Genomic DNA, 14,235 nt, shown 5'->3' on the forward strand with positions numbered 1-14,235 from the left:
AATATTTTAATTTTACACTGCCTTGTTTGATAAATACCAACCCCAAGAAATTTTCGAACACTGTTAATTCTAAAAGCGCTAGTACGGTTCCTGTTCTTTTGGGTGTAAACGGCAGCCCCCCAGCTATAGAACAGCATGCAGAACAATTCAATGGCCACTTCTCAGAAAATTTTACGGACGAATTGCCCATTTACAACCAACTGCTGCTTCCTGAGGCCGATATCCAGATTCCCTTTTCACCCATTCACATATCTGCGCTTGGTGTGGCTCGTGCAATTGAACGCCTACCTCACCACACTAGCCCAGGACCCGATGGTATCAATGCGAAACTGTTAAAAATTACCTTCCAGCACACAGATATCCTGCTATCTCTCATTTTCCAACAGTCACTTGATACGACATGTGTGCCAGAAGATTGCAGGTCCGCTTATGTCATCCCGGTATTCAAATCTGAAGACAGATCCGTTCCTAACAATTACAGGCCAATTTCTCTAACCTCGATATGTTGCAAGGTACTCGAACACATAATATACACTAACATTATGACTCATCTTAACAAGAACAACCTGCTCCATAACAACCAACATGGCTTCTGCAAACATTTATCGTGTCAGACACAGTTATTTGAGTTAATAACGGACCTACCTTCATCAAGCAATCGACTCTTCCCTCTACATTCACTCCATCTTTATTGATTTCTCCAAAGCCTTTGATCGCGTGCCACATAACCGCCTAATGATAAAGATACGCAACCTACAGCTGGATCAACGTACTACGCAGTGGATCTATGCATTTCTAACAAACCGCTTTCAGTCAGTTAAGTTAGGGAGCTTCTTATCAAGACGAACAGATGTTGCTTCAGGAGTACCCCAGGATTCGGTGCTGGGTCCACTGCTTTTCGTAATATATATTAATGACATCACGTCAAAAATAACATCAACAATACGATTATTTTTAGACGACTGTGTAATTTACAGAGTAATATCGAACCCTTGCGACACCATTGCTCTCCAGACTGATCTTGATGAGCTAACTCATTTGTGCGGCAGGTGGCAAATGGTAATAAACGCAGATAAAACTAAACATCTCAAGTTTACTTCCGCTGCTAACACGAGTCCTAATGCCTACACAGTTAATAATACTATCATTGAAACTGCAGCGTCGGCAAAATACCTCGGAGTTAATTTCAGCTCTAATTTATCCTGGAGCTCTCATATTGAACTGATCACTACTAAAACCTTAAAAAAACTTGGTCTTCTTAAACGCCAACTTCACCAAGCCAACCAGGACACAAAACTACACGCATTCAACATGCTAATCAGGCCTGCAATAGAATATGCGTCAGTAATCTGGAACCCTCATTATAGCTATCGTATTACCATGTTGGAATCTGTGCAAAACAAGGCTGCTCGATTCATCGTTTCCCGTTACTCTCGGTATCAAAGTGTAACGGCACTGAAAATATCGCTCCATCTCCCGCCTCTGTTCATGAGCAGAAAATTCAGCCATTTATCTTTTTTCCATACTCTCTACCACAGCGACACACCATTTGCAAGTTCACATCTTCACCCGGCAACACATACATCGGCTCGTGTAGATCGTATGAAGAAGACTAAACCCATTTTCGCTCGGACAGAGCGACACAAATACTCACCTTTGGTACTAGCTATTGAAGAGTGGAATTCGCGTCCTTTTAGCATTGCGGCTATCGTTGAAACATCATCATTTCAAACAGCTCTTTGGTCATACTTAGAAAATTCCAATGTAGAATAATGTGCGTTTTTTTTATTTCGTTTGCTTCAGTGTGTGCGTGTCGGCCGTAACGTTCCATGAAGTGTTAGATGCCATGTTTTGTAACTTCTGAAGGTGCGATTTTTTGTTTTGTGGGATTTGCTACATGTGCATTTTTTCAGTGCCTATTCCTAGCCATTCCCCCTCCCCCTCTCTTATTAATTTGTACCTGGCTTCTTGACTTGTTTATTTCTATCTTTAGCCGTTTATATCCTGTGTTGTATATTTGTCAAGTTTTCTTTGATTTAATCCCCCCTATGTCATGCCCGCATTGGGCCTTTAGGGTATTGAAATAAATAAATAAATAAATAAATAAATAAATAAAACAGAGTGACTGAGGCTATAAAAAGCCTTTGAATAGTCCAAAAAGTCTCCAATACAGAATTTTTTCATTTTCAATTGCTGCTAATATAATTTCTTTTGCAGTTAATAATGCTGTTCCGGTCCATTTTCCATAAAGAAAACCACGTTATGAGGAAGAAATAAGTCTGAATTTCAAGCAGAAGTTCATCAACCTTTTGAAGGTATTTTTTTCTAATTCTATAGAGTAGGCCGGCAAGATTGGGATCGGTCGATAATTATACATATTTTTGTCTCCTTTTTTATAGGGATGGGAGCTATGCAATCAATGAAGTATTTTGTAGGTTTAATTTGAACATTTTCTGTATCGCAAGCTCGTATTATTATTTAATGAGTCAAAAATGCTGCAAACTTCCTTTTCAACGGTGACTTCTAGGAAAATAGCGTGATCTCTTGCATGTATATTATGTTTTACACCTTTCGATGATTATTTTCCACTACAGCGCCTTGAAAAAATTCCGTGAATTTTTCTGCAAGCTCTGTTCCCTCAAGACTGCCGCTTTCAAGAGTAAGCTGAGTAATGTTTGTTGTATTGCGTGGTTCCTGTGAAAGAGCAGACAAGTTTGCAGGGGCGAAGCGAGGTTTATTGCCACATGTTCGTCCGTGAGTGGCTGGTCGAGATAAGCCCGCGCGCAGGTTGCGGCGCACGCCTTTTATTCGTTTTGCGCGCCTGCGCATTAACGACTGCAGCGATAGGCCAGACACCGCATGCCTCCCATTTTATATTGGCTAATTTAAAAATCTAAACTCCAGCTTGATATCTGTCCGGTGGTCGGCGGTCTCTAGTCGGGTAGCGTCTTGCACCAGCTGTCTGGATGTCTTGCGAAGCGGCAGAGCCACTGATGGTAGGAGCGGAGGATGTCCCTGGGTCGACGCTTTGTGGAAACGCCAGGAACCAGTATCCCTCCTGGTCAGATGCCTCGCGGTCCGGATCCGTTGTCCGCGCGAGCAGCTGGTCCTTGGGACGACACCAGGTGGAACTGTCTCTGGGTGTGGTAGCACGAACGGTAAAAGACAGGGCCGGACTGCCCCACAACAACACCAGGGACCCAGTTTGGTCTGCCTGGACAATTGCGAGCATCACTTGGTCACCGACTGTTATGTCACGATAACGACGTGGGCGAGTCACGGATTGCTTGAACTGATTATATGCAACCCTTCCTCTCACCGCTGGCTTGCCAACATCGAATCGATTTCGCAGCCGTCGTCCTAGTAACAAGTTTGCTGGTGACTAAATTGTGGTCGCATTGGGCGAGTTGCGATAGGTAAGCAAAAAGTTGTGAAGCCTCAGATGTAATGTGTCCGCTCCGCTAGATTTACGAAGAGCGTTCTTAAGGGTCTGAATAAAACGCTCTGCAAGCCCGTTTGAGCAGGCATGATACGGTGCTGTAAGCACGTGACGACAACCCATTATTTTACAAAAAGCTTGAACTCTTCGGAAGTAAACTGCGGGCGGTTATCAGTGACATCGGTTTCAGGGAACTCAAACCGCGCAAACAGCTCTCTCAATTTGTGAACTGTAGCATCCGATGTATTCGAGCGCATAAGAAACACTTCCGGCCACTTGAAGTGCGGGTCCACGACTTCAAGAAACATGGCGTGCAATATGTACGCGCTGTCATGGTGCTGTCGGCCAAGATCAACGATGAAGCGGGGCTGTGCGCGGCCCGCAACGTTGCTCTTGAAAACTTACGCAGGCCTTGACACGATGCTCAAGGTCCGCCTCGATGGACGGCCGCCGCACGTAGCTGCAAGCCAGTTGCTTGCTGCGCACGATGCCTGGATGCCCTTCGTGGAGTTCATCCATCAGCAAGTTGCTCAACTTTGCCGGCACGATGACTCACATCCCGAACATGATGCAGGCTTGGTGAACTGTGAGCTCGTAGCGTCGGTCAACAAAAGGCTTCAAATCTTTTTCAGTCACAGACGCCTGCCACCCCACATTTATGAAATCTATCAGTTTACACATCAGGGGTCCCGAGCTGTTGCTTGAGCAATGGCCTGGCTTGAAACTGGCATTGATTGCAACCGCAATGAATAAAAGGTTTCCTCTTTCTTGTGTTTCGTCTTTCACTATTGATAGCGGCAGTCCAGAACAGAAATCGGCTTCAGCATGCTCGCTTGATTTTCTGAAGATAAGCGAATACCGGTAAGCTGACAATGTGACGGCCCAGCGCTGCAAACGTTCTGCTGCGATAGTCGGGATGCTGGTTGTTGGGCGCAAGGATTGCTTGAAGCGGTTTATCGGTGGTGACTAATGTGAACGAACGGCCATGAAGGTAGAAATGAAACGTAACACCAAATATTATTGTAAGGGCCTCTTTCGCAAGCTGTATGTATTTATTTTCGGCATCGTTCAAGGTACGCGATGCGAAAGCAATTGACTTTGTGCTGCCATCATCCAAAACATGAGAAAGAACAGCGCTAAACCATAGTGCGATGCGTCGCATGATAGCTGCAACGGTTTGCACGGGTCGTAGTGAGCCAAAGTCGCGGGAGAGGCTAGCAAGCTCTTTATCTGGGTGAACGCTTCCTGGCAACGCTCATTCCAGCACCGCGGCGCGTTTTTACGTAGCAACCTGAAAAATGGTAGCGCCACCGTTGCTAGGTAAGAAAGGAACTTGACGTAGAAATTGACGACTCCCAGTAACGACGGCAGCTGCTGCCTCTTTAAGGGCTGGAGCCTTGATGAGTGCGTCAACCTTCTCCGTCGTTGCCGAGATGCGTTGTGCGCTGATTCTGTGTCCGAGGTAACGAAGGTCCTGTTGAAAAAATGAGCCCTTCTCTTTCTTGACACGACCGCCTCTTTCAAAAAGTCGTGTTAACACAGCTACCATATTGATGAAATTCTCTTCATTTTTACCTTTCACCAGAATGACGTCTAGGAAGCAGAAAACTCTGTGTAAGCCCTTAAGCATGGTGTAATTTATTCTTTGGAAAATCCCAGGTGCGGACGAAATTCCAAACGCGAGTCGATTAGCAGCAAACAATCCTTTCTGCGTATTCAACGTGAAGTATTGTTTTGATGACTCAGACATGACCACATGCTGATAGGCCCGATTGAGATCAATCTTCGAGAAATGCTTACCTCCCGACAAGCCTATGAACCGGTCGTCCACCTTCGGTAATGGGTAGCGGTCGACTTGCAGTCGCCGCAAATCCGTATGCTACTATCTAGCTTGATTACGGGTACCGCAGGCGTAGCGTATTCTGACGCCGTAACCGGCGATATAATTCCCAGTTGCTCCATTTTAGCCAATTCAGCATCGAAAGTTTTTTGCAACGCGAATGGAACATTCCTAGCTTTTAGGAATCTCTGCTTCATATCAGGTTTAAGAAAAAGTTCGGCGCGCTCTTCCGTTATCGTGCCTAACTCGTCTTTGAAAAGGTGTTGGTACTACGACAGCAATGCGTCAAGCCTCTTTTTGACGCTGATATGAGTAGGAGTGTGAACTTGTAATGTTTTTCAGGATCCAGATTTTCGCCCACTCCAGCCGGACGGCGTGGAGCTACTCCCGGCCCAGTAGAGGTGGCCCCTTGTGGTCTACGACGTAGAGTGGATGAATTGAAGAATGGTCGCCGTGCTGGATGGATGGATGGATACGGCTGAACCCTTTACATCGGGCGGTGGCTCAAGCCACCTAGCCATGTCTTGTGAAATTTTACTCCTGTCTTGCTTTTAGCCACCAATCAGATAACCTTCGCTTGGTTACTTCTAACCTCTTAAAATCCACTTTCCCTTCACTATCCCTAAACCCCAATGCCTTGGGTAAGTCAGCCCCGCTGCCTTCCACTGTAGGGTGAAGCCCTTTACAGAAAAGTATCAAGTGTTCAGCCGTTTCCTCCTCCTCTCCGCATGCAATGCACAAAGTGTCTATCTCCTGGTACCTGACTCTATACTTCTTAGTCCGCAAAACTCCAGTCCTGGCCTCAAACAACAAAGAACTTCCCCTACAATTATCATAGATATTTTCTTTGACAATTTCCTGTTTAAAGGTCCGGTATGTTTCTAGTGCCGATTTCGTCAGCATCCCTGTTTTCCACAAAGCTCTCTCTGTTCCTTTAACCTTTTTCTTAACCGATAATTGCTGATTTGCCCCCTTACTGCTGTCCAGATATTTGCTTGTCAATTTTCTAGTTCGCTTTCTCCATTTCGTGTCAACATTCTTTATATACAGGTATCTGAAAACTTTCCTAGCCCACCGCTTTTCCTCCATCCTTCTCAATCGTTCCTCAAATGCTATCTTACTGCTAGCCTCTCTGCTCTCGAAAGACGCCCATCCCATATCACCCTGTACCCCCTGATTTGGTGTATTGCCATGTGCTCCCAAAGCTAACCTCCCTACTCCCCGTTGCCTAATTTCCAGCCTTGCTTGAACATCTGGCCTCATACACAGGACCGCATTCCCGAAGGTCAGGCTAGGGACCATCACCCCTTTCCAGACCCCTTTCCAGTGCCCTATTTTTCATGACAGCTGCATTCCTACTAGCTTTATTCATTACATATTTTTCATGCTCTGTCAGATACTCAACACTGTTATTTATCCACACCCCAAGATACTTGTACTCATTCACTACCTTTAGCGCGAACTCCTGTATTCTATGCTCGCCGCCCTCTTCATTAAATGTCATGACTGCAGATTTTTCCTTACTATACTTGAAGCCTAATCTATCTCCCTCTGTGCTGCATATGTCTAACAACTTCTGCAGGTCTTCCTTGTTGTCAGCCATTATCACTATATCGTCCGCATATATTAGTCCCGGTAATGTCTGTTTAATCAATTCCCCTTGCTTGAAAAAAGATAGGTTGAAACCTAGTCCGCTCCCCTCTAGCTTGGCCTCCAAACCTTGCAGGTACAACATGAACAACAAAGGGGACAGAGGACATCCTTGTCTAAGCCCCCGCTGTATCTCTACAGGCCCTGATACATTTTTTTCCCATTTTATGAGCACTCTGTTACCTCTATATATATCTTTTAAAAGATTAATTACTCCATTTTCCACATCCAATGTGCCCAATATGTCCCACAAATGCTCCTGAGTAACGTTGTCATAGGCTCCCCTAATATCCAGAAATGCTAGCAATAAGGGCCTATGTTCCTTTTCCGCAATTTCTATACACTGTGTCAATGAAAATAGATTGTCCTCCAACCTCCTTTGTTTCCGGAACCCATTCTGTAGTTCCCCTAGCACCCCCTCGTTCTCCACCCAAGCCTGCAGTCTATCCTTTATAATTTGCATCACCACCCTGTAAACCACAGACGTCACTGTTATGGGGCGATAGTTACTTACGTCTGCTTTGTCCCCCTTTCCCTTATATATCATGTTCATTCTACTTAATCGCCATTCATCGGGGACTTTCTCATCCACTATCATTTTGTTCACTACCTGTATTAGTGTTTGCTTGGATTTTGGTCCTAACTTCTTTATCAACATAATCGGGATACCATCTGGTCCTGTTGATGTGCCACTGGGAACCTTCTTCTCTGCCCTTTCCCACTCTCCTTGCTCAAGTGAAGCTATTGCTGTAACCGGTCTATCCTCCTTCGAAAAATTATGTACCACGTGCTTTGCTGAAAATTTTTCCGTCATCCTTGTTCCTATGTGTTTTATTGCTTCATCCCCTTCTAGTCGAATACCCTCATCTGTAACAATAAACCTTTGTTCTAGCCTAGTTTTATTACTCATTGCATTTAGATGTTTCCAGAATTTTTGGGCTGCTTTTCTATCCTTTTTATTTACTTTTGACATCCATTGGGCACCCTTTCTTCTAATTTTCTCATTAATCAAACAGGATGCGTCCCTTCTACACTTTATGAAGGTATCCCATTTTCTGTCTACTTCGGGTTTTGGTTCCCCCCTCTTCTTGGAATATCTGTGTTCCCTGGATGCTTCCTTGCGCTTTTCTATTGCCCTCTTGACCTCCTCATCCCACCAACTCTTGGGTTTGCATCTTTTCCCTTTTAGCTTTACTCCCACCTTAGCTAGCTCTAGCTCCAGTAATCGAGTTAATTTGGTATAAGTCCATTCTGTTTCACTATCCTCAAAAATTACTTTCTCGATTTGTTTGGCTGCTACTTCCAATTGCTTTTCTGAGTAAAAATTTCCCCCTGATTGTTTATCTTGATTCAGTCCTACATTGCTTTTTCTTCTGAAGCTCAACTTGATACGCTTGTGGTCACTACCTAGACTTCTGGAACCATCTTCATCTATGCTCATTACCCCTAATCTGTTATACATCCTCTGTGACATTAGTGCATAATCTATCGTCGAGTGCAGACTCCCCGCCTCCCATGTTATGAGCCCTTCACACTTCTCGGTGCTGTTGCATACAACTAAATCATGCCTGTCACACATGTCCTGCAGCATGCTTCCTGTCGAATCCGTGTACCCATCCAGGTCTTCTATGTGTGCATTCATGTCGCCTAATATAATTATCTCGCCCTGTCCTCCTAGCTCATCAATGTCGCTTGCAATACATTCTAACATTTTCCTGTTTTCCTCTTTGGCATTAACCCCTGTCCACAGGTATACAAAGCCAAGGAGTGTTTGCTTGCCTGCCACTGTTCCTTTTAGCCATAAATGTTCCCTGCATCCCAGTCTAACCCTTTGAAAATTCATACTTTTATGAATGAATGCCCCAATTCCACCTCCCTTTCTGCTGCCCTCTGTTCTATTGCAATATTCCCATGCGTAGTCTGGGTTACAGGGTGGTTGCTCCATGTCTCTAAGATGTGTTGCCGCTAAACCATATACCATTAATTCCTCCTGTCTTAACTGTTCTTCTATTTCCTCCCATTTCAGTCTATTCCTGCCACCTTGCATGTTAATGAAACCTATATCTGAATTAACTTGGCCCTGGCGCTTGCGTCTCTTTCTTCCCCTATGGTTCCATTGTCCGTTTGATCTTAATTCCTCCTTCTCTACACTGGTTCCTTCAGAGCTCTGGGTCCCCCCAAAAAAGCTGTTGCCTGGCGACCTATCCTACTACCCACCTTCTTGCCAGTGGCACCACCGTAGTGGATGCCATCCTGTGCAAAAGGGTGGGGCCTAACCTCGTACACTTCCCTGTTGACCTCCATCACCTCGTATCTTAGTCGTCGACTCAATAGCCTAATTACCCGATTAGTCTCCACGACCCTCCTTTCCGTTTCGCGAGCCTGCCTCTGGACCTCTGGGATTGTGCATATGGTCACATGCACACTCTCAGAGGCCTCTCTAAGCCTACGCATCCCCACCTCCAACTGCGTCTCAAGATTCTGGCTCCTCCCCTGCAGTACATCATTGAGACCAGCATGGATGACCACAAGGTGTTCGCCATCCATGCTACCCACCACCACCTCCCGGGCTCTGGCCATTGCATCCACCATGCACTTTCCCGACTGAGCCTCCACCTGCACCCGCCTGTCTGCCTTCACTGCCGTCAGAACGCCTCCCTCAACCCTCGCTACATTCGAGTCCCCGACCACCAGAACTCTCCTGTGCCCCAAACGTTCGCTTCCTAATTCCATCTGTTGGCCTCCGGATCGCTCTAGCTGACTCTCCTGCCGCTGTACGCTATTGTCGCGAGTTTCCATGCCCGCTTTAACCTTTTTCATTTCGTTCGCATTTTTCTCACTAATTGCTCGCTGCACTACAGCACTGTACGATCGACGAGCCTCGTCCTCCACCTGACACTTCTCCGAACTGGGGTGCCCAGCCGGCCGCGACCTGAGCGCTTCAACCTGTTTTTCTAGCTGGGCCCGCTTTTCCCGCTCTTCTTTAATCTCGCCCACCATTCGCTTCAACAGGGCGGCATTATTCTCCTCCTTTTTAATCAAATCGGCGACCTGAGCTTCCAGCTTAATCCGATCCTCTCGTTCGACCTGCCGGTCCGCATTAAGTGCATTAAACCCAGCTTCCCATTCCCCTTTTAACGCATGAACGGCGTCCCCAAACCGCTTGCACATCTTACACACGAAGCTAGCCTCACCCGCCTCGGCTAAGCTCCCGAACCCTGTCTCATCTAAGTAACACCAACGGTCGCACTCCTGGCACTGTACTAACTCCCCGTCCTTGTCCTCCCTAACTTTCCTAGCTTGCCGACCCATCGTCCGGCCGACTACGCCTTGTGAAAGCCCGCCAAAATTCCTATGCGTAAAAACCCGCCAAGAATATTACACAAAACTTCGGCACTACGCAACGTAAAAGCCCGCCAAAATTCCTAGAGAAGAAACCTTCGGCACTAGTCAACGTAAGAGCCCGCTAAAACTCCTGCACAAAACTTCGGCACTACGCAACGTAAAAGGCCGCCAAAATTCCTACAGAAGAAACCTTCGGCACTAGTCAACGTAAGAGCCCGCTAAAAATCCTGCACAAAAACCTTCGGCACTGCGCAACGTAAAAGCGCGCCAAAATTCCTACACAAAAAACCTTCGGCACTACACAACGTAAAAGCCCACCAAAATTCCTACACAAAAACCTTCGGCACTACGCAACGTAAACGCCCGCCAAAAATCCTACACCAAAAACTTTTAGCAATACGCAAGGTAAAAGCCTTCCAAAATTTCTACGCAAAAACCTTCGGCACACACACTTCCGCTAGCCTTTCTACCCTTAACTCGGTTTAAAACTACTGCCCGAAAGCATGTACAAGCGCAAACACCAAAAGGCACTTAGCTTCAGACGTAGTCGCTGGAGCTCCGAAGTGACCCCTTGCGGTCGTACCAGTGCTCCTGTGTAGGTCCGCAGTTTACCTGTAGTAGGCTCCAGTACAGCCGAAGGAAAGCGCTGACGCAACTGCGTCTTTGACATGATGGAAACAGCCGCTCCCGTGTCTAGCTCCATGTTCACCACACCAAGACGCCGTCGATGGTTATCTGTATGGTGACACGGTCGCGCTGAGCTGCCCACACGCCGTTTAGACTGAGGGTCGAAGCTTTCCGCGACACAATCGTGAGCATCTGCTCTTTCTTAGATAAAAGTCTTAACACTGCTTCGGCAGGCTCTCTGGATATGCCCTTTTTTGTTGCAACTGAAACAGGTTGCGTCCAAGTGAGGGCAAGCTTCACTCTTGTGCTTTGGCGAACAACAGCGAAAACAGCTTTTGCATGTTTTCTGCGCTCAGTTTGCACCTTGTGCACATCGCCGACTGCGGCGTCGGTGCCGCGTGCCTCAGCAGCACTCTTCTTAGCCGCTTCCATTTCAAGAGCCCGCTCCACCGCTTTCTGGAACGTAAGCTTGCTATCTTCCGTGAAAAGCACTCCCTTAATGTCTTCTCGTAGCAGGCCGTACACGAAGCCCTCCTGAAGGAACTCGTCAAGGGCGCTTTCGCATGTTTGCGACAGTTTACGAAGCTCGGCAACATAACTAGATAAGGACTCGCCTTCTCGTTGACACCTCCGGTAAAACTTGACCTGTTCTCCAATGACCGACGGTTTCGGTGGCAGGTGGTCGCTCATATCTTTCTTGGCTTCGAAACACTTCGTAGAAGGCAAGGCAGTTCTGGAGAAGTTAATGGCTTCAACAACCCGTATGTCTTCCGACCGATAATGCTCAAGAAGGCGTGTACCTTGTCGCCGTCGGATACTCGGTTGACAATCAGGAACGACGAAGCCGCTCTTCGTACGAAGCCAACTCGCTGGCGGACTCGTCGAAGGGTTCCAGCTGGCCCAGTCGCCCAGCGAAGTGCGTCACTGCTGCCTCGGCCCCAGTCATGACAGTAACAGGCTCCGCACACTACAAAAAGACAGTCTTCTTCACCGAGTGAGTTTCGAATACACTTGCCATCCAATCTGAAAAATGAATTCTTCAAATCCCGTCCGCGTCGCCAGTGGTTGTATTGCGTGGTTCATGCGAAAGAATAGACAAGTTTCCAGGGGCGAAGCGACGTTTATTGCCCCATGTGCGTCGGTGCGTGGCTGGTCGAGATAAGCCCGCGCGCAGGTTGTGGCGCACGCATTTTATTCGTTTTGCGCGCGTGCGCATTAACGACTGCGGTGATAGGCCGGACACCACAATGTGTGTGTTATTTTAAATACGAAGAAATAGTTTAACTTTTACCCAAACTTGGGCACCTACATCACAGTGGTCGGTCATGAACTCATTATGTAGTGTTCTCTTCTCATCTCGAGAAGTCAGTGTATTGCGATACTGCTTATATTTCTGAAAGGTCGTGCAACATTATCGATTTTAGAAATGTTCTCTGTTTTCTTTTTAATCATTTTCAGTAATTCATGGCTAATCCATGGTTGACTGCACCTCTTGGACTTTTTTATCAGCTTTTTCTTTAAAGTGTTCGTGGTATAACTTTCTAAACCTAGAACTTTCCCTCTGATATGCTTCGTCAGCTTTACCGGAACTAAACACATCACTCCAGTTTTGATTATTAATGTGCAACCAAAATGTTTCAAGATTACCAGGTGTGACACTCTGTGAAGTTTTCATTGCGGATAGAGCATTTGTTTTTGTTGTAATGCCGCTTAGAAACAGAAAATTTGGGTAGTGGTCACTGATATCACACCATAAAGTCCCGGATAGAATTTAGTCGGTATGGAAATTAGTTATGAAAACATCAAGAAGTGTAGCATATTGCATTGTGACGCGGGTTGCTGTTTGAGTTAAAATGACGTGACACGTGGACTCAGCCGTCGATACGCGAAATTCTAGAGGCCCGTTTACTGTGCGATGTCAGTGCACGTTAAAGAACCCCAGGTGGTGGAAATTCCCGGAGCCCTTCACTACGGCGTCTCTGATAGCCTGAGTCGCTTTGGGACGTTAAACCCCCATAAACCATAAACCAAACTCAACCGTCGATACAAGCGTCTTTTGAGCAGCAGAATACTTCTGTAAGTCAATAATAAGCTCGCCACTGAGAATAATGTTCAGGCGATGGTCGTTCACATAATTCAGCAAGCGACCTAAATGACACATAAAGGCATCGACCCGAAGAATCCGGTGGTCGATCGATACATAAAAGAAAACACAGTTTTGTCCGAGACTACTCTCAGACACTGAGCATCTTTGCATATAAAAAATGAGAGAAAACATCATAGTTGATATCATTTGTAAGTAGTATTGCTACTCAACATCCTTGTTTATCTGTTCGGTTCTTTTTTAGAGAGCAGCAACTTCTTTTCTAGTAGCCAACTTGGATTTCGGAGCGGTTTGGTAAAATGTCTAGATAGGCGCGGACAAACTGATGCAATGTTTCTCCACATCGGGAAGGCCTTTGATCACGCGTCGCATTGCATGCTGATGGCAAAACTTCTGGAATCTACTTCAAAATCAGAGTCCTGTCCATTGGCTTCATTCCTACCTTTGTGAACGACACCAGTATGTTTAGATATCTGGTTCCAATTCACCACCGCCTCCAGCACTCTTACGCGTCAACTATGGCTCCGTACTTGGTCCACTTGTTTTTCTTAATAATTTAAATGACTCCTCCCCTGTCGGTGCCGCTTTTTCGCAGACGACTGCACTCTGTACCCACCAGTTCAAAAGCAGAGGGTCATTGCATACTCCAAGATTATCTGTCAGAGGTTTCCAAGCGGTTTCAATTTCGGCAAATATATTTACTCCAAGTATTCAAATATGTCAATAACACAAAAAGTGCTTTCTTAATCACACATACAAAATTAATGGCGCAGCTAAATTAGTTCTGTAAAGTTCTGTAAATTAGTACAAATACTTGAGAATTGTGTTTAACAGTAACTTAGGTTAGAGCTCACACATAGAGCATATAGTTTTAAAGGCATTCAGCAGGCTTTGGCTGATAAGGAATCGGCTCAAGCACTGCACATGTAAAACGAAGTTAGCAGCTTGCACTGCACTAGTTCCCCCACTCATGGAATACGCTAACGTCGTTTGGCACCCGCACTCAAAAATAGATAAAAATCTTAATAAAAGAGTTCATAAGAAAGCAATAAAACTTATCTACACCGCATATAGAAGACACGTTTCAATTACTAATATATTGAGGCGATCTGAACCTCAGACACTTGAATAATACCGTAAGTGGCATCGCTTAAAAATGCTTTTTAGTGTTATCAATAACCAAACAAAAGTGAACTTTGATGACTACGCGCAATAAAACACATCGCGTCC

At 45.8% G+C, this 14,235-nt stretch overlaps 1 protein-coding gene across 1 annotated transcript; it reads right to left on the reverse strand.

Annotated features, from left to right (window-relative positions):
- Positions 1-2,893: 2,893 nt before the first annotated feature.
- LOC144102609 (uncharacterized) lies at positions 2,894-3,958 on the reverse strand. Its single transcript, XM_077635835.1, has 2 exons — positions 3,845-3,958; positions 2,894-3,214 (listed from the first exon to the last, which is right to left on the reverse strand). Exons 1-2 carry the CDS (start codon positions 3,956-3,958, stop codon positions 2,894-2,896), a joined length of 435 nt encoding a protein of 144 aa, XP_077491961.1.
- Positions 3,959-14,235: the final 10,277 nt, after the last annotated feature.

Source organism: Amblyomma americanum, chromosome 8 (genome assembly GCF_052857255.1).
Source record: "Amblyomma americanum isolate KBUSLIRL-KWMA chromosome 8, ASM5285725v1, whole genome shotgun sequence".
Classification (NCBI taxonomy): domain Eukaryota; kingdom Metazoa; phylum Arthropoda; class Arachnida; order Ixodida; family Ixodidae; genus Amblyomma; species Amblyomma americanum.